This window comes from Branchiostoma belcheri, unplaced genomic scaffold (genome assembly GCF_001625305.1).
Source record: "Branchiostoma belcheri isolate BF01 breed outbred unplaced genomic scaffold, Haploidv18h27 scaffold286, whole genome shotgun sequence".
NCBI lineage: Eukaryota > Metazoa > Chordata > Leptocardii > Amphioxiformes > Branchiostomatidae > Branchiostoma > Branchiostoma belcheri.
Window position 1 is genome coordinate 171268 of NW_017803894.1, and position 22244 is coordinate 193511.

Consider the following 22244-nt stretch of genomic DNA (forward strand, 5'->3'; position numbering starts at 1 on the left):
CCTTCTCAAGTTATCGTGTTTACAGACAGACAGACGAACGCCGATTAAAAGATAACCTTCTTGACGTAATCCAGACAATTACGTCTTTAATAACACCCGTTTACACCAGGCATTTTCACCATTTTCTGCTGAGATTAAAGTTCTCTGATGCTCGACTGGTGAATTCCTGGTGAACAAGCCATTCATGCTTTGGCGCGAAATTTGTTCCGCACTGAGATTCTTCTGTTTAATCAAGTTGTAATAGTCTGACTGAGTGGAAAACTGTTTGCGTTACTCTCCAAGCAGAGGTTAATGGGGGAAGATCGTTACCTTTGTATATATGGCCCGTATTTTCATGTGGGGGTAGCAACACAAAACGGGGGATATAATGTTATAAAAAGGTAACGATATTCTTTCCCCATCAACCTCTGTTTTGAGGGTATGTTTAAGTATCCTTGTGCCGAACACCAGTATGTAGCTGAAGCCCCTGTCACACATTCAGCAACTTCGAATTCCCCTCGACCACAAACCAACCAAGGTTGGCTGAAGTTCGGGTGCAGTCTGACCAGATTTGGGTTACGCCTGCGTTTCTACGCGAATTGAATCAAATTTGAGTTGAATTTTTCTCGAATTTGTGTGTGTGTGAGGGGGGGGGTGTATGTGTGTATGTGTGTGTGTGTGTGTGTGTGTGTGTGTGTGTGTGTGTGTGTGTGTGTGTGTGTGTGTGTTTGCGCGTGCGTGTTTGCGTGTGCGTTGAAACATAGGCTGACGCATTCGACAAGTACTAGTAGCCAACCTTGCAGACCAACTGCCAACCACATCCAACCTTACTCACGACAGACTCCCAACCCTAGTCTCTGGAGGTAGTTGGGACTCACACAAGAATGTTCATAATATTCTCTCTCCATCCCTCAGTCTCCTTTGGTCCCTCATGAATTAACATCAAACTACGTACAAAAAGCCGCCTGATTAAGAAATACACCGGTAACGTCCTGTCAGTCTTGTGAAGAATTTTCTCAAACGAATGCCAAACTTTCCCACCGCGTACGCGACATAGCACACCGTGTGACTGACGGCTGGATAGCCGTTACCATGGCTACAGACCGAGAAGTGAGGACCGCTTGTTCAGAACAAAATCAGAGATCTGCCGAGGAGAGAGCAGAGACGACTACTTGCCTGTTTTCCCGCCCAGCCAACACAAGATGCAAAAATGAGGACGGACAACCGCCGCCGTCTGATCCACCGGTAAGCTAGAACAGTTGATCACACTCGGCGTACGATTTTGTTTTGTGTGGTAGGATTTCACATTTCATCGAGGGTACGAAGTAAGCAAGCCGTCGACAATGATACACGCACCCAAAGCAATTCAGGACATTTTAATCTAGATTTTCTGGTTATTCTTTTACTGTAGTAAGTTGAAATAACCCTATTCCATAGCATACTGATATTTGTAAGGCAAAAAAATGACGGGGTTGCTTTGTTTTGTTTTGTATGCTGGTTCTAGCTATTTATTGGCGGTACCAAAAATATCGGACTCATCACGTAGCTTGTCAAATGTTTCAGGTATGAAATGAGAGCGTACAGTAAATATCAACATCAGATTTTCTCATCCATAATTTTTCTTATTTTTCCGCCTGAAATTGAATTGGATGTATGCATATGCGACTTTCCCAACTAATAAAAGTGTGATTCTATTTTGGACACAAGCCTAGTACATACACATTATTTAGTCTTACGTCGCATCTCAGTCTCCATTCTAACATGGGTAGATTGAACGTGGCTAAGTGGGCTGAACTAATTTTTGTTCCTTAACTATTTTCAGCGACTGCTGGCCGTTTTCCGGGCTGTTGCTGCCGGCACGCAGCCCATCTGCCGTACGCTCGGGAACAGGTGGTTGGGACCAGCGTCCCCCGCCGCCGGTAACTATTACCTTCTCACCCCGCTCATAACGTACTCTTCAGTACCGTGGCCGACAGGTACAAAGTATTGTAACACTGTCGTATAGCATCTAGGGATTTTGCATAAAGGGGTCGGAAAAGATAAAAAAAGTCATTAGGTGTTACTTTCTGACCCTAATTATATATACATCAAAGCCCCTAGATGTTATACTTCAACAGCGTTATAATTTGTGCCTGTCGGCCACGGTATCTTAGCTAAGTTGAAGTATTCCTTGTATTGGCCTGCTCTATTCTTTGCTCTTTGAAAGTGACTGTTTACATGCGTCGTGTGATCGCAAATTGAGAGCATTCTTAGGATAGTCGTGCATGTGCCATGTAACAAAATTCAGCTGTGTTTTTACGGGAAAGGATGCCTTAGTCATTGTTGACGTACGGTTAATTCTATCGCATCCTGCAAGGAAATTCTACGGAATGTGGCCGCATCGTAAAATATGAATGTACGGGGTAATGGCAAAACAGTTTTTTTTTTCTTTCTGACAATGTTAGACATTTTATTAATCAAACAATACGCCATTTTTAATGCTGCTAAACGTACACGTGAGGCAATGTGACGATCACTTCAAATCTTGTGTAGTCTTCGATTCGTTTTTTGCATGAAGTTTATACAATATTTTCTTCGGAAACGAAGCCTAGCCAAGAAGAGAAGAAGAAGTAGTAGTAGTTGACTGGTTTATTACATCTTAGCAAAAGATATTCATGCCTCCTGGTAGCCATGGAGGCGGAGGGCTGAATTGTGAGGCTATTTACAGAAGCATCAGTCTATAAACTAATTATACATTTACAGTTGTGATCATACAATATTAAAATTTGCTTGTTCAACCAAGGATGTTCTCCAAGTGATAGAACGTCCTTGGCTCAACAGTACAAATTCTAAGAACAATTACGCTCAAAGGTTATTTCTTTCTTTTAAACCTTTTGAAACGTAACCAAGTTATGGTGAACCAAAGCCCTGATGACTAGATCATTTCTCTACAGATGCACAAAAGCGTATAACACACTACCTTAATCACAACCGACTGTGCTGTATTCAAAACAAGAATAAGAAATTGGGCTATGACTCAAAGCAAATCCTCACCATTGAGCCTATGGTGGTACCAAGCATAAGCTACACCTGATCTCTTATTGTATAGAATGTTTTATTTGATTTTGTTTAAGTTATTTTGTCTCTGCTGCTACCTTTCAGTTATTTATATGGCTGATCAATTTGTTATATTTATCTTTGGAATTATGATCAGTTGGACATTATGTTCTATTCAGTTATTTATGTTATTTATACCTTTGTTAATTTTGTGGGCACCTTTGTTGTTTACGTACAACGCTGGATTATGTTCAGATTATTCTGTGCTTTTTTTAGGTTGACCTCTGACCTCTCCTATTGATTCTGAACTTACTTTATTATTTTGTGATCATCATTATGTACAAGTTTTGTTATTTATGCTTCATTTTATTGACCCCATGAAGAATAGTGCTTTTAAGCACTAATGGGGATCGAAATAAACAAACAAACAAACAAATAAGATGATGATAATGCTTTTTTGCATGAGAGCTAATTATAAGAGCTAATTATTGATATGCCACTTTTTTTACAGTGGGGTGACGTCCCGCCATTCGGCCACCCACCGGCCAAACCTCCGGACGACTGCCGGGGTGGAGGAGCGGGGTACGCCGGGACCGAGCACTACGGAGGCCGCGGACCGGGGTAGGACGAAACCGCTGACTAGGGTAAGTCTGTCCAATGCAATTTCAGGGCGGCAAAACTGGAAGTATTCTAAATAAAGCCATCTGTATGATGTTGACACATACTATCCCACAATAGCGCATTTGAATCAGTATTTCATACTTTAGGTATTTAAAACTGCAGAAACACGCCCCAAGATTAGTAACCCTAAAAATCAATCCAGGTCCTTCCAGTAACCGTTTTTCGTCAGAATTTTGGGCATTTTTGCTCCACGAATGTCGATATACATTGGGACAGTGTTGTTTCAACTTAGTATTTAGAGAAGTGATTAGAGTATTGACTTTGAAAAATCTGGTTCAAAGCCTTAAAAACTGCACTGGATGCCTATAAGCTTGTCTGCTATCCTGGCCATTTCCATTGTGCTATACCGGCGATAGATAGAGTATCTCGTATATCACCTGCATATAAGACAAAAAGATTACAATGATTCCCGTTCATTTTTCAGGTGAGACAGCCGGCCTGTTGCACACCCACCCCGAAAGAGGGTAAAATCAAAGCGGCCTTCGCAGACAACAAAACTAGAGAAAAGGGCTTTGTATTAAGTCTAGTCATTACTTGTTGGGTGTTAAAACATAGTGATCGTTGAATATGTTCAAAGTAGCACCGACGATTGTCATTGTTCTCGCTATCGTAGTTGTATGTTTAGGGTTAGATCCGGCATGTTTTCCTGGGTGCAAGCACACTGATCAATGGACAGACTGCGTCCCTTTTCGTAAATCTCATGGTCTGGGTCTGCGTACACGGGGTACCTGTGTCTTTTGTCCCGCGGAGCTACAGCCACAGCCTGCGGGTAGCGGGAAGAACTCCTCCCGACCAACTGCGCTTTGCCTTCCCCCTAAACGTAAAGGTACCGTGGCGGTTAGGGGGTTCACATTTGGGTTCCTCTCAGTTCAGAAACTACGGCTCCCTCCTTCATTAACGATCGATATCCTTGCTTTGGTGGAATGTGGGATCACAGATTTAGAACAGGACACTTTGGCCGCGTTTCCTAGATTGAGTTCCTTGCAGCTCGATTCCAACAACTTGACTCACGTGAAACGAGCCTGGTTCGAATGGTTAAAATCTCCACACTTGTTGCGGACTCTGTCCTTCTCCCACAATGATATAAGCAGCATGGATTCAGCCTGCTTCCAAAAGCTCACTGCCCTGTTAACATTGCTACTTGACAATAACGCATTGCAAAGTGTCGAGCCATCTTGGTTTCACAATCTGGAATTAACCCAACTGTCTTTGAGATCAAATTCTATCAAGAGCATTCACCCCCAGGCATTCAAGTCACTGAAAAGGCTCAGCCGGCTAGACTTGAGCCGAAATGAGTTAACGTGTGTGTCCTGGGAGACTATGAGCGGGCTAAAGTTAGAAAAGCTGGCACTGGGCGGGAATAGATTGCTTATTCTCGGTAACTCTGCTCCTTTGGTACTGACCTGGCGACTTGATTATTCTTACTACCGATTCTCAGGCGTAAAAGTTGCAGTTAGGGTTAACCAGATGCTTTTCTGTATCTTTAAAGGTCCTAAACTAGCACAATATCACGTTCACACACACTACAATACCTCACACCTACTTCCGTCCGACCTGGAGCAGATCAGTCTATGCTACCAGCTTGGGGAAAAACGCAAGTTCATCACAACAAACCAGATTAAGTATACCCTGCCATTTGTGGCCATTTCAGTCAGCACAGAAACAGAGAGACACGATTCAAACATCACCCACTTGTGCACACAGGCTTGGGGAACTTCTACAGGCGTAAAAGTAGCATTGGGGGGAGACACTGCACTACATATAGTTCCTACGGGTCTAGACTCCCTGCCCCAAACCTTTGCTGTAGTTGTATCGGACATCATAGCCGATAGTGTGAACAGAATTATGTCCTATACTGATGTCCACAACAAAAATATCAGCACCTTTGGTCATGAAGAAATGATAAACGTGACTTGTCATGTGGACGCTCGGGGGGAAACCTACCGACATGTCTTCACCGCGCCCGTGTCTGGCACTCCTGATGACACCGTGTGTGTGGAAAAGACCACAAAGACCGTGCCCAGCACTCCTGGTGACACAACAGTAAAGATGACCCAACTGTCCACAATAAAACCTACCACCCTGACAACTGAGGTCGCTAGGAATCAGACGAAACTGACAGGAAATAGAACTATGAGGGCGCGACCGGGGAAGGAGCAATGCGCGTGCATGTACGAGTATGTGGGGATCACCACAGGGATAGCCTCAGTGTTAGCTGTAGTAGGGGTAGAGCTTGTAGCACTGCTAGTAGTCTGTGTTATCAGAAATCAGCGCCGTCCGTCGCGGCAGGACAACCGACCTCCGCCACCTGTCGTCCCCCTGAATCGCTGGGTACTCGGCGGGGCAGGTGGCGAGAACGCCCCGGTCAATGGGAGCCCCGTCAGCGCGACTGATGCGGCCACACAGACCGCTGAAAGTGACCTGCACCAGTACGACGAGATCCCAGACGCGTACTACAACTACTACAACACACGGCCTGGGGGGCAGAATCCTTACTGGGAAATCCCAGACGAGTACTACACCGACTACGTGAACACACGGACTGAGGCGTACCCAGACGAAGTAGTGACTTTCTACGCCGCTGCCGCTAACGTGGCCCTTCCTTCACAAACCCGACAGGGCGGCAAACATCTACCCTACAACACCGTCCCTCGTACTAGATCACTCCCACAGATACATACACGGCAGAGGAAGGCAAACGTTAGATCGTATGGCGTGTGTGTAGCGGGTAGGGACAGGGTTAGGGTCTTCGCTGGTAGGTATGGTAGAACGCGGGGAGCCCTAATGTCCAGGAGTGGTCTGTATAATAATAATCCCCCTGCATTGGCAAGCAGACAGCAGGCAAACGTGAAGTACCAGGCTGCACACATACACACACCCTCAAGGACACGACGGAACATGGCATATCTACACGCACAAGCCCTGCATCACCCGACTGCAAAATCTGTCTTGGAAAAGTATGAGAAGGACGGAAAAGACTGTAACATAGGGGTATCTATGTCTACAAACAGGGCAAACCGTCGTCGGTACAGTATCTAGGGAGTGTACGTTATTGAGCAGGTTAGGTACCCACTGAAAGAGTTGGTTATGTAACAACATATAGGCCCAGGGGAAGAGTTAAGCAATCTATTCCTGTTCCCGACACAATGTTTTTTTACCAGCCAGAGGTAGTTTTCAACGCGGAGGTTTCATTTTCTGGCCCTGAAAATAAAAACGCTACACACGTTCCACCAAGCATGGGTGAAGTATTTAGATGCCACCAACTGAGACCCCAACCGACCTGTCTTTCTACATGCCTGTATCTATTGTGAAATACATGTACCTCCACTTCTACTGAGGGAAGGCAGTAGTTTTTTATCAACTATTAAAAACGTCTGCATGTACACACACACACACGCACACACACACACACACACACACACACACACACACACACACACACACACACACACGCACACACACACACACGTACACAAACACATATGCACACACGTACACAAACACACACACGTACACACACGTACACACGTACACACGCACAAACACACGTACACATACACACACGCGCACACACACACACACACACACACTCTCTCTCTCTAGATCTCTCTCCCTCTCCCTCCCGCTCTCTCATTCTCTCGCTCTCAAATAAAATGTGCTATTTAATGCTTCTGAATCCTGCACCCAGGAAAATTGCCGTGATCTTTTGATACAGAAATTGTCGTTTTTATGAGTAGGTTCAGTATTGTACATGTAATGTTAAGCACATTAGAATTGTGAGTTCCACATGAGGAAAAAAACAACTTCTTCAATATGAACTAAGTCAACTTCATCCATTACAGTTCTACAGCTTACAAGCAGAAATATGCACCTGTGCTTATAAAAGTGATCAACTTTTGAAATTGTAAAAAATATCACGCAAAATTCACTTTTTAAAAACAAGGCTGCTGTGCGGTAAAAGGGCCTCTCCAGAAACAACATTGGGAGGGGCAGGAGCAACGTAACACATGAATAGTGATCATAGTAATTATTATTATCATCATTATAAATATTATGCATCAGCCATAAACAGACCTACAGAATTTAATCATTCTTGCCTCTCAGTGCAAAATTTACCAAAAAGTGCCGGTCTGTCTGTCACTTGCTTTTGTCTATACTGGTCCTCATATACTTAAGATAAAATACCTATTAAGCGATGTTTAACCAGAAATACCAAGCCGTTTTGATTACTATCGACTTAATGTTTGAAATAAATTGACATGAGATTACTCCAGAATATAAGAGACTCATAATACTAACATTACAAAGTCATTTTTCAACACTGTAATGTGTCTCAACGTCTGATAATATAAAATGTGATGATTTCCAACACAGATGAACGGTTGAAACCGCAAGGGGGCGCAGCTGGCCTGTATGACGCGTTTCTGTCTCACGTGTTAGTGGCGCCTCCTAGCGGTGGAAGTGCAGGCATGACGACGTGACAAACGAAAACAATATATTGAAAACTTTCCACAGACTGACTGCAGAAGACTTGCTTGTGAATTGTAAACCTATGGTAGGAAGTGAATAAATATTGCACCAAGATATTTGGCCACGTGTTTTTAATTATATGTTGTCAATGCTTTCACAAATCTCATTTAATAAAAATAAATACTAGAGTTCCACGATCTCATACCTTCGCCAAAAGATTATTCCTCCTGATTATGCAAATAGGATCCTCATTTCCATAAATTATATCAGTTGATCATATTCTCCACCAAAAGAGAGCCTTATCTTAACAAAGAAAGCCATTCTATCATTTCCTCATAAACTATGCAAATGAAGACCTAATACCTACCATCTATTTAAGCCTTCTCAAGTTATCGTGTTTACAGACAGACAGACGCAGTCACACACACGAACGCCTTTGAAAACATAACCTTCTTGGCGAAGATAATTAGGGCGTAATACGTTCGTAAGTAATGTTGAAGACCAGGGACAGAAAGGCCTCAACAAATACAAGAAAACAAACACTAACCTGGAGCAAACTTAAGCTTGGCTGTTACGAATTTCTTCAGACTTGGAGGGTCAGGGAAATCGGGCAATTTCGGCACTTTCTTCAGAACCTCTCGTGCTTTCGGCAGTTTTTTCAACAGTTCTGTGGCTTTAGGTAGCTTATCCATGACTGTGGACAGGTCCGGGAGCTGGGGCGGACCGTCAGGCAGCTTCTGTAGAATCTCTGCCGGCGTCGGCAGTCTGGGCGGCTTCGGCAGGTTTGGGAAGAATCCGCCATTTTGTCCCTGAGGTTCAGATCTACCTGTTGGTAAAAAGTAAAATTTGGTATTCACCAATTTCACACTTCCCATTATTCCAAGTAAAGATCACGGATATGACGTATGACCAACTCCCTTCCCCCTTCCTCGATGTAATATTTCCAACAGTTCTATCGACAAACTGATCAACTACTAGTATATTGTTTTGAATTATTTCCGTATATCCCCTTCTTACGTCATATCCCATCCATATCCGTAATCTTTACATTATGGGAAGTGTGAAATTGCAATTGGTGAATTAAAAATGATTACAAAAAATCTATGGCGTAAGATTTCCTACTACAGGGGTGCCAGAGTTTACTGTGCAATTTTACGGAACATAGTGTTATTTTACTAGTATACAGAGCAATTTTACGGAATACAGTGCAATCGTATTAGTATACAGTGCAATTTTACGGAATACAGTGCAATCGTATTAGTATACAGTGCAATTTTACGGAATACAGTACAATCGTATTAGTATACAGTGCAATTTTACGGAATACAGTACAATCGTATTAGTATACAGTGCAATTTTACGGAATACAGTACAATCGTATTAGTATACAGTGCAATTTTACGGAATACAGTACAATCGTATTAGTATACAGTGTAATTTTACTAGTGACGTGAACTGGACTCAGCTTCCCGGGACTTTCAAGATGGTGGACCCCGCTGACGGTTTTTCGAGCGAATTTGGACCGTTCTCGTAGATAGACCTTTAGCTAAAGCACTACACAGGGCATGTGGCATCATTGTATTCAGTAAAATTGCACTGTATACTAGTAAAATTGCACTATATTCCGTAAAGTTGCACTGTATACTTTGGCACCCCTGTAGTAGTGTAGTTATATTTTCAGGGTTAGGTTCGCGTTCGGACAATTTTTTTGGGGGGGGGGTGGATTTGTGCTTGTCCTGCAGAGACGGTTGCAGAGGGAGTGGGTGGAGATTTGCTTACTTGATTGACAGGGAGATGACCCAGCACGCACCTGGTGGGATTAAGTGGACAGTGCGTGGGGGGATTCAGGAAGTGGTTGACTGTGTGTAATAACCGACTAGATTTACGTCATCTAATTCACAACACAGTTCCAACACAAACTTATCTCACTAATATCAAGTTGTTTCACTTTATGAAAAGTCACCAAGTCTAGTTGTTCCAGCGTAAACGGTTTTGATGTTAGGCCACACCGATTTAATTTTATGGATGACATCCGCGCGCGCATTGATTTTTGCCTGTTCTCAAAAAAAAAAAAAAGATTACGTCCTCCCTCCGAGGCCCAAGCCTGGCTCTAGGCCTGGATAGTCCATGGTAGCTAGTGACAATACGGAGCCTGTGGTAATTTTGGAGGACGGCACCCAGGCTGCACGACTCAAGAATTCAGTACATACGTACAGTGCCGATTCATAAATTCCGCAAAAAGCCAGCATGTGCCGGCCTGTCGTATATGTCGTTATGTACTGCCGTAAATTCACAATACCAGCTGTGTATTCCTGTGGTTTAGTAACATTTTTATTTTTGGCCGGAATTTTTTTCTATTCGCCCGCGCGCACTAGTTTGGGGGTCTTCAGAGGATGTCATCCATAAAAATAAGTCTGTGTGGCCTTATCCCACAAAAAAGTTGGCGCGGGCCTCACCCCCCCCCCCCAAATATGGTTCAATGAGAGCTTAATGACATGCATGACGATATGTACCTTTTGTTTTTCATCGTCAACTTGGCAGTCTTCCTGTTTGGCACAAAAGCCATCGTTATCTGAAAGAAAAGTTCAACCGATCATCATGATTGGTGAAAATGCCGATTCTGCAGTGAATAGCATTTCCGCCAGATGGAGCAATTGCTACGTCAACCATTGATGTTTCTACGGTAGACTTGAGTAACCAGAGTCGCTACCACAAATGTCTTTTTTTCAATACGCAGATAACACGATAGATATATACACTAATACATGTGTGTCAAAACATTCATTGAAATGACAATGGTAAGTGATATTAGTGTATGATTTTGCTCAGCTTATTACTTATGTGCTGTTAGAATTCCAAGATTATACATATATTACGACATTCTATAAATGCTTGTTGTTTACAAAGTAAAACATGTACATAAATAACGTTATATATAGTCCCATAATATAATCGTACTACCTAAGACAACATATTATAGTAAGTAGTCTATCATGGTGTGCTATAATCTATCATAGGTTATTTATAACCATTTTCTGCACAACTTAAGCTTATGACAGCGTCATGTTATTTATTTCGACGACTGAGTCATTGTTTACTTATGAGCTTACCTGTTCCTGTAGTCTGTTTAGACTGTGAGGGGCCATGTTTCTGAGTGCTCACGCCCAGACGCAGCTGCGCTGACAGTAGAAGGCACCCCCAGAGCACAAACGGAGCTCCCCTGACCGTCATAGCTCATGTTGGCTCGTGCAGAAGTCGCCTGTGTCCCCGGATGTCGCTAAGACCGGTTCTGTAGCACAGTCAAACCGGTCTGTTTACCTCAGAACCTTCCCTGGCAGCCGACAGCGTCAGCATTTCATATCAGCAGCCATTTTCCTTAGCAGCACAAAGGGTTTCACTCCTAAATGTAGGAATATTAAAAAAGAAAGATTTGACCGCTAAATACTACATTAGGCAACTAAAGTGTATAGCACGACACGACACTATTTGCCGTACTGTGGATTGAAGGTGTGTCCTGTCATTCAACCGTAACGGCTCATACGTCACTTCCGGTAGAAAGGGCCCCATTCAATCCTCCTTAATGCCACAGCAGACTTGCAGTGTATACCTTCTATACACATACTGCAATGTACAAATAACGGTCGTGTAACATACATAGTCATCTGTCGCTGCCAGGTTTTAGAATCGCTTTACATGTTAAGTCTAAGGCCACACCAAGAAAATCTTATGGATGACGTCCGCGCGCGCATTGATTTTGGCCTGTTCCTAGAAAAGACCAAAGAGTCACGACAGTGTGATAAGGGAAGATATGATTGAAGGAAGGAAACAGGACAGGACGACAACTGCTTCCACTTGATTTATTGCTGTTTTGATGATGAATAAAAGACTTCTTGCTTGTTACACTGTTTCACATCATTCAATTTGTGTCCCAACATTTGTCGTCTCTTAGTATATTTCTAATCTAGGCATCTTGTTTTTTAGGGCCCTTCTTGTTTTTTTCTCCCTCTCGCACTAGATTTAGGGTCTCCAAAGGACGTCATCCATAAAATTCACTTGGTGTGGCCTAACTAACAATTACATTGTACCTTACCTCCATGGCCCCTTCTGTTATTTGGGCTAAACGAATCACCTATTTCCATATTATTGCGTGAGTTATTGATTGAAATAAAAAAAGCCAAACCAGCCGCTGCTGATGCATTTACCTGTTTATTGATTATTCCCAAAGCTGCTAGGTATATTCTTCATGTAAGTACCTAATTATATACAGCATTAATGAAATGGAGTAAAGTGACATTGCAGTTTTGCTTTACAGATGCTATGGGATATGGGCATGGCCGATTTAATTGACTAGAAAAAGTTGACTCTTAAAAACCAATCTTAGTTTTGCCGCCGTGAAATTGCATTGGTTTGCTTTGAGCAGACACAGTGTATGTAGGTACTGTTTCAATAATGAGTGCCTGCAGGTGGGGGCCCCGACAACTCTCTACGCTGAATTCGGAAACCTCTCGATTACGCTTCACCATAAATTCCAAGTGGCTACAACGCATTACGTAGAATTAAAACGCCGAATACACTCTACGCAAAAATATTAGAGCGGTCCGTCTACGCTCTACGTAGGGTTTAAACGGCCGATTACGCTCTACGGAAAAGGGCTTGCGGGCCCCCAATAATCTCTATTAGATACCAACCCATGATGACCTTGTAGTGGTTACGTGACCCTTACTGAGCGTCATGACCCCATACATGGCTGATTGACCCCAGCGAGGTCATCTATTCAGGACGCGGAAAACTCGCGGGACATTCGGCCACGCCTTTATTTAGTGACGTCATCTGTTGACGTCACTTCTTAGGGGACCAACCAAGAGGTTGAGGGGAGTGGGTGTCTTATTGAAAAAAATGGAATGAATTAATATCGTTTGAAGCAGTAAGAAAATGGCAGTACAACCGTCACAGTTCTTCCGCATTCATTTATTCAAAAACAATAAATCACTCTAGTAATTATAAATCATACTAGTAATTATAATGATTATACATTGTTACTTTAATGATCACACTGATCTGACTACATTTCATTTTGGTGGTATATCTCTAAACCCATTTGATGTTGCTAATTTCCAACCCTCAGTCAGTCAGGGCCCCTCATAATTCATTGCAAGTACTCGGTGTGGCCGCCAGGTGTCGTGGTTGAGTCTTAGACATCGTTTTCAACAGAAACGTCACTTTGAAATATCACAAGCAACGAAAGTTTTAACGTTGAATCACACACAAACGCGTGTCATACTTAAGGGTTAATGCCTCGCCCCGGGGTGTATACGCTCAGTCCGTGGTTTATGAGGTGGTATTCGCACCTCACCAGGGATTATCTCACCATATACACCGAGGATAAGGCGGGGTATTAACGTGGCACAAATTCCTTTATAAAATCCCTCCATTACCGAAAAAATCTCACATTCTATGTTATGTGAAACAAGATGGCGTTGACAGAAAAACACGTGTCATTGGAACAGTGCCACTATATGCCTTCGACAGAAGGCAATGGAATCGTTTTTGCACTGTTTTGCAGATTATGCACGATAAAGTTTGAAGGCATGGTCCGTGGTTCACGATTTTTGGCAGGCAGGTTGTCTTAGTGATCCGCATTGCGATGGCCAGAAATGGGCTTCGTGAGGGGGTTCTTACGTGACTGGAGCTGACCTTTTGTGTTTGCGTTTTTTGTTNGCACTGTATTCCGTAAAATTGCACTGTATACTAGTAAAATTGCACTGCATTCAGTAAAATTGCACTGTATACTCTGGCACCCCTGTAGTAGTGTAGTTATATTGTCAGGGTTAGGTTCGCGTTCGGAGGATTTTTTTTTTGGGGGGGGGGGGGTCGTTTGGATTTGTGCTTGTCCTGCAGAGACGGTTGCAGAGGGAGTGGGTGGAGATTTGGTTACTTGATTGACAGGGTGATGACCCAGCATGCACCTGGTGGGAGTAAGTGGACAGTGCGTGGGGGGAGTTCAGGAAGTGGTTGACTGTGTGTAATAACCGACTAGATTTACGTCATCTAATTCACAGCACAATTCCAACACAAACTTATCTTACTAATATCAAGTTGTTTCACTTTATGAAAAGTCACCAAGTCTAGTTGTTCCAACGCAAGCGGTTTTGATGTTATCCGACATAAAAGTTGGCGCGGGCCTCACCCCCCCCCAAACCCAAATACGGTTCAATGAGAGCTTAATGACATGCATGACGATATGTACCTTTTTGTTTTTCATCGTCAACTTGGCAGTCTTCCTGTTTGGCACAAAAGCCATCGTTATCTGAAAGAAAAGTTCAACCGATCATCATGATTGGTGAAAATGCCGATTCTGCAGTGAATAGCATTTCCGCCAGATGGAGCAATTGCTACGTCAACCATTGATGTTTCTACGGTAGACTTGAGTAACAAGATTCGCTACCACAAATGTCTTTTTTACAATACGCAGATAACACGATAGATATATACACTAATACATGTGTGTCGAAACATTCATTGAAATGACAATGGTAAGTGATATTAGTGTATGATTTTGCTCAGCTTATTACTTATGTGCTGTTAGAATTCCAAGATTATACATATATTACGACATTCTATAAATGCTTGTTCTTTACAAAGTAAAACATGTACATACATAACGTTATATATAGTCCCATAATATAATCGTACTACCTAAGACAACATATTATAGTAAGTAGTCTATCATGATGTGCTATAATCTATCATAGGTTATTTTTAACCATATTCAACACAATTTCATCTTATGATAGCGCCATGTTGTTTATTTCGACGACTGAGTCATTGTTTACTTATGAGCTTACCTGTTCCTGTAGTTTGTTTAGACTGTGAGGGGCCATGTTCCTGAGTGCTCACGCCCAGACGCAGCTGCGCTGACAGTAGAAGGCCAACCCAGAGCACAAACGGAGCTCCCCTGACCGTCATAGCTCATGTTGGCTCGTGCAGAAGTCGCCTGTGTCTCCGAGTGTGGCTAAGACCGGTTCTGTAGCACAGTCAAACCGGTCTGTTTACCTCAGAACCTTCCCTGGCAGCTGACAGCGACAGCATTTCATATCAGCAGCCATCCAAGTTTCCTCAGACAGCACAAAGGGTTTCACTCCTAAATGTAGGAATATGAAAAGAAAGATTTGACCGCTACAGACTACATTAGGCAACTAAAGTGTATAGCACGACACGACACTATTTGCCGATTGAAGGTGTGTCCTGTCATTCAACCGTAACCGGTCATACGTCACTTCCGGTAGAAAGGACCCCGTTCAACCATTCTAAATGCCACAACAGACTTGCAGTGTATACCTCCTATACACACACTTATAATATATATGCAATACAGAAGAAGTTTATTGCAAATTCATGCCCGTGGGGCTAATTGCAGATTACAAACATAAAAGAACAATGAAACGTAGTATAAAATAAATAAAATCTATATGATATAAGGTAGTTGTGTAGAGCTACATGTATAGCTATGTCTAAAACTATGTATAAGGGGTTTGACTTCTCTTTTTTTAGACCATGGAAGACCATGCAATGTACGCCTAACGCCGTGTAACATACATAGTCATCTGTCGCTGCCAGGTTTTAGAACCGCTTTACAAGTCTAACTAACAGTTACATGTACCCAAGGTGTGTTGAACGTCCTTGATGTACCTTACCTTCATGGCCCCCTCTGTTATTTGGGCTAAACGAATCACCCATTTCTATATTGTTGCGTGAGTTATTGATTGAAGTGAAAAAGGCAAACCAGCCGCTGCTGATGCATTATCTGTTTATTGATTATTCCCAAAGCTGGTAGGTATATTCTTCATGTAAGTACCTAATTATATACCGGCAGCATTAATTAAAGGAAAAACCTTTATTGTACATTCATGCCACGACGGGCTAGGTACAGGTCAAGATATAGCAGACACATAACAAACGTATATAGAAAATTGGAGACAAGAGATGCATTACTTGACTTAGACATACATACATAAGGAACATACAAGGATACTATACTGGGCTAATACAAAGTGTTCTAGTCACTGAGCTGATATAGAGTGGTCAACTTCTCGCTTTTTGTACAGTGGAAAATGTGGGAACAGATCATGTTTGTGATACAGGGTTTGTCTAGACGCATCAAAAATATAAATTTATCATTTGCACTTAGGTGTTCATGAACTGGCACAAAGTGACATCGCAGTTTTGCTTCACAGATGTCAGTATGCTATGGGCTATGGTTGATTTAACTGACTAGAAAAAGTTGGCTTTGAAAATCCAGTCTTAGTTTTGCCGCCCTGAAATTGCATTGGTTTGCTTTGAGCCGACACAGTGTATGTAGGTACTGTTGCAATAATCTCTATCAGATACAACCCATGATGACCTCAATGTGGTATGAGACCCTTACCGAGCGCCATGACCCCATACATGGCTGATTGACCTCAGCGAGGTCATCTATTCAGGACGCCGGAAACTCGCGGGACATTCGGCCACGCCTTTATTTAGTGACGTCATCTGTTGACGTCACTTCTTCCTATAGGGGACCAACCAAGTCGGATCATGGGGAGGGGGTGTTTTATTGAAAAACAATGGAATGAGAAGCAGTAAGAAAATGGCAGTTCATTCGTCACAATACTTCCTCATTCCTTCATAAACAATAAATCATACTAGTAATTATAATGATTATACATTGTTGCATAAACACAATTCGTAGGCCATTCAACTTCATCACGCTGATCTGACTACACTTCATATTGATGGTATATTTCTAAACCCATTTGATGTTGCTAATTTCCAACCCTCAGTCAGTCAGGGCCCCTCATAATTCATTGCAAGTACTCGGTGTGGCCGCCAGGTGTCGCGGTTGAGTCTTAGACGTAGTTTTAAACAGAAACGTCACTGAAATATCACAAGCAACTAAAATCAATTACACACAAACGCGTATCATACTAAAGGGTTAATGCCCCGCCCCGCTCACTCGGTGGTTTATGAGGTGGTATTCGCACCTCACCAGGGATTATCTCACCATATACACCGAGGATAAGGCGGGGCATTAACGTGGCACAAATTCCTTTATAAAATCCCTCCATTACCGAAAAACTCTCACATTCTATGTTATGTGAAACAAGATGGCGTAGACAGAAAAACACGTGTCATTGGAACAGTGCCACTATATGCCTTCGACAGAAGGCAATGGAATCGTTTTTGCACTGTTTTGCAGATTATGCACGATAAAGTTTGAAGGCATGGTCCGTGGTTCACGATTTTTGGCAGGCAAGTTGTCTTAGTGATCCGCATTGCGATGGCCAGAAATGGGCTTCGTGAGGGGGTTCTTACGTGACTGGAGCTGACCTTTTGTGTTTGCGTTTTTTGTTGTTCCTCGAATAACTCGGGAATCCTTAAGTGGTTGTCTATGATTTTCAGTGGGCAAGTCACCGTTTAGAATACGGAGGTCAAGTTCGGATATGGGCCTCGTGGGGGGTTCCCATGTCATTGAATTTGACCTTTTGTGGTGGTCGTTATTGTTGTTAGCGGGATAATTCGTGAATCTGCAAATGGATGATCATCCAGTCTGTTGCCAAGGAGGCTGGTAAGATGGTAGGGTCATTGTACCGCACCAGAAAGTACCTAACTCCTTCTGCCATCTTGTATCTGTATAAGAGCCAAATCCGTCCAAAAATGGAACACTGCTGTCACATCTGGGCTGGAGTTGCACAGAGCTCGTGGAGCTGTTTAGATAGGGTCCAAAATCGTTTGCGAAATCTCGTTGGGAGAGACCTGCACGCCACGTTACAACCGCTTTCACACCGGCGCGATGTTGCTAGCCTGGCGTTACTATATCGATATTTCCACGGCAGATGCTCTGATGAACTTCGCTCCCTCGTACCCCACTCAGAATATTCTCTGCAAGAACACGCTTAGCCACCTCAACAGCAGAAAATCACCCTTTCTTCCTCAATACTCCATCACTCAAGAGAAAATTTCATGCTGACAGTTTCTTCCCCAGAACCACCTCACTGTGGAACAAGCTTCCCCGTGAATGTTTCACCGCTAATTACAACCTCCAACGGTTTAAATCAAGGGTGAACAAATATCTGACCACGCAGTCATCACTGTAACCCAAAACATGTAAGTGGCTCCCACGAGCCTTGTTTTGAGGTGAATTCTGAAGTAAATTAAAAAAAAATGGATGATCACGATTTTTGCTGAGCAAGTTACCGCTGACGATAGGAAAATCGAGTTCAGAAAAGGGCGTCGTGGGAGGTCCGTACGTTACTGTAGTAACACTGGTCACTTTAAATTTGGAAAAGACACCAGCAACCCCAAGTATGAAATTCCAGGCAGTTAGCATTATGGAATTGTTACATTTTCTCATTAATTATGCAAATTAAGTGTTAATTTACACAATCAATATCTGCCTGTGTTTCTCTCGTTCTCAATTACATGTCACAAGCTTGAATAGTCCTATAATGTAACGCAGCTGATATATAGAATTTCTCCATTAATTATGCAACTTACATCCAGATTTGCATAATTGCCGCATAATTATACCAAGCATCACGTAAGCTACCTACATACCAAAAATCATGACGATCCTTCCACCGGTTCTTGACTTATCCTCTTTAGAATATTTTCAAACAGATAGCCCTGCAGTTCCTGAGCAACGCAACTTATTCCCCAGCAAAAGAGCTACCTACCATTTAAATTTCGTCACCCCAGCATGTGTAGATCATGAAATATCAAAACCGGAGTTCAACATTGTGTATATATTTTGTAAATAATTTTATATGTGTCTTTTGTATATTATGTTATATTAGATGTATTTTGTTTTCTTACTTTGTGTATATCTTTGGTGAATAATTTTATATGTGTCTTTTGTATATTATGGTATATTAGATGTATTGTTTTCCAACATTGTGTATATCTTTTGTAAATTATTTTACGTGTCTTTTGCATGAAATATTAATAATTGTTATATAGAATATATTTTTTTCAAAATTATTTAAACGTTGTGTACTTTTGTGAAAGAATGAGAAATTTTAGTTTATCACACCGACTGGTTGGTTTGTTGGTTTGCTGGTTGGTTTATTTGTTTGTTTGTTGGGTCGTTTGTTGGTTGGTCCATTGGTTGGTTTGTTATTTGGTTTGTTGGGTGGTTTGTTTATTCGTATCTTGCCTTGGTTTGTTGGTTGGTTTTTGGGTTGGTTTGTTGGTAGGTTTCTTGATTTGTTGGTTTGTTTGTTGGTTTGTTGGTTGATTTGTTGGTTAATGCAAAAATCATTTACAAATACAAAATACATCTAATATAACAATATACAAAAGACATATAAAAGTATTTACAAAAGATATACACAATGTTGGAAAACAATACATCTAATATAATATAATATACAAAAGACACATATTAAAAATTCACAAAAGACATACATAATGTGGGAAAACAATAATGTAACATAATGTACAAAATTTGAGATTATTTACAAAAGATATACACAATGTTAGATAACAAAATACAATTAATATAACATAATATACAAATGACACATAAAATTATTTGCAAAAGACATACACAATGTTGGAAAACAATACTCTAATATAACATAATATAAAAAAGACACATGTAAAATTATTTACAAAAGATATACACCATGTTGGAAAACAATAATATAGTATAAAATAATATACAAAAGACATCCAACCAACCAACAAACCAAATCAAAAAACCAACAAACAAAGAAACCAACAAACCACCCTACAAAAACAAGCAACGGACCAACTAAAACCAACCAACCAAGAAACCAGCAAACAAACAAGCCAAGCAACGGACCAATCAACCAACAACAAACCAAACACCCAACAAACGAAGAAGCCAACAAACAACAACAAACCAACCAACGAACAAACCAAGAAAACAACAAACCAACCAAACAACCAAAAACCAACCAGCAAACCAGTCGGTGTAATAAACTAAACTTTACATTTCTCATTCTTTTACAAATGTACACAAGATATTAATAACTTTGAAAAAAAATCATCTTATATAACAATTATTAATATTACAAACAAAAGACACATAAAATCATTGACAAAAGATATACATAATGTTGGAAAAAATATATATCTAATATAACATAATATACAAAAGACATATATAAAATTATTTACAAAAGATATACACAATGTTGGAAAACAATACATCTAATATAACATAATATACAAAAGACACATATAAGATAATTTACAAAAGATATACACAAAGTTAGAAAACAAAATACATCTAATATAACAAAACATACAAAGGACACATATATAAATATTTATACAATGTTAGAAAAAATTATTCTAATAACATAATATACAAAAGACATCGAATAAACCACCAACCAACCAACCAACAAGCCAAGTCAAGAAACCTGCCAACAAACCAACAAACCACACAACAAACCAACAAACAAACAAACCAAGAAACCAACAAACAAACAAACCAATCAACTAACCAACCAAGAAACCAACCAACAACAAACTAACCAACGAGCAAACCAACCAACAAACAAACAAACTAAGCCAAGAAACCAAGAAACAAACCAAGAAACCACCCAACAAAACAAAAAAAAAACTAACTAAGCAATGGACCAACAAACAAAACAACCAACAAACCAACAAACAAACCAACAAACCAAGAAATTTAACCAACAACAAACCAACTAACCAACCAACAACAAACCAAGAAACCAACAACCAACAAACAAATTAACCAACAAACAAACAAACAAACAAACAAACCAACCAACCGAAAAAAAGGCCAAGAAACCAACAAACAAACCAAAAAAACACCCAAGAAATCATAAAACAAACCAGCAACGGACCAACCATCAAACAAACCAACCAAGAACCCGACCAACAAACAAACAAACAAACCAATAAACCAACCAACCAGCCAACCAACAAACCAAGAAACCACCTAACAAACCAAAAAACAAACCAAGAAATGGACGAACCAACTAACCAACCAGCAAACAAACAAATAAACTAACCAACCAGCCAGCCAACCAACAAATAAACCAACCAACCGACAAATAAACCAACCAACAAACAAACCAGTCGGTGTGATAAACTAAACTGTACATTTCTTATTCTTTTACAAATGTACACAAGATATAAATGATTTTGAAAAAAAAATCTAATATAACAATTATTATTAATACATACGAAAGACACATATAAAAGTATTTACAAAAGATATACACAATGTTGGAAAACAATACAGCTAATATAACATAATATACAAAAGAAACATATAAAATGATTTACAAAAGATATACACAATGTTGAAAAACAACAATCTAATATAACATAATATACAAAAGACATCCAACAAACCAACCAACAACAAACCAACCAACAAACCAAGCCAAGAAACCAACAACCAACAAACCATCCAACAAACCAAAAAACAAACCAACCAACCAACCAACAACAAAGTTAACCAACAAACCAACCAACAGCAAACCAAAAACCAACCAACAAACAAAGAAACCACCCAAAAAAACAAACAGGGCAATAATCCAACCAACCAAGAAACCAACAAACAACAAACCATCAAACCAACCAGCAAACCAAGAAAACAACCAACAACAAATCAACCAACAAACCCAGAAACCAACCAACATCAAACCAACCAGCCAACAACCCAAGAAACCAACCAACAACCAACCAACAAACAAACAAACAAACAAGCCAACAAACCAAGCCAACAAAACAAAAAAACAACAAACCAAAAAACAAACATACAAACAAACCACCCAACAAACTAAAAAACAATCCAAGCAAAGGCCTTTGAACGTTTCTGGAAACATGTTCTCCATATGTATATAGTTAGGAATACACTAGTAAATCAATAATTATACCTGCAAATACATGTACAGTATTTGCAGCTGAATCACACAGGACAACTCAATAGTGTGACTCCAACTCTGGTTTAATAACTCTTCATATAGAATACAGACAGTGCTGCATGTTTTAACCCTCAAACACCCGAACGGGGTCCATTTGGACATATG

General features: G+C 40.9%; 1 protein-coding gene across 4 annotated transcripts in view; it reads right to left on the reverse strand.

Annotated features, from left to right (window-relative positions):
- The window catches only part of LOC109472854 (pancreatic triacylglycerol lipase-like), a 31982-nt gene extending 16573 nt beyond the window's left edge, over positions 1–15409 (reverse strand). Inside the window, exons 1-3 of one of the 4 annotated variants that reach the window (XM_019772714.1) lie at positions 15012–15409; positions 14414–14473; positions 8714–8992 (exon numbers count right to left, since the gene is read on the reverse strand). In XM_019772714.1, the coding sequence (XP_019628273.1) occupies positions 8714–8992; positions 14414–14473; positions 15012–15132 (460 nt within the window). In that variant the 5' untranslated portion in view covers positions 15133–15409. Of the gene's footprint in view, positions 1–8713; positions 8995–10679; positions 10739–11276; positions 11686–14413; positions 14474–15011 lie in introns of those variants that run through there. The other 3 variants (XM_019772713.1, XM_019772715.1, XM_019772716.1) reach the window with 3 other exon arrangements.
- Positions 15410–22244: the final 6835 nt, after the last annotated feature.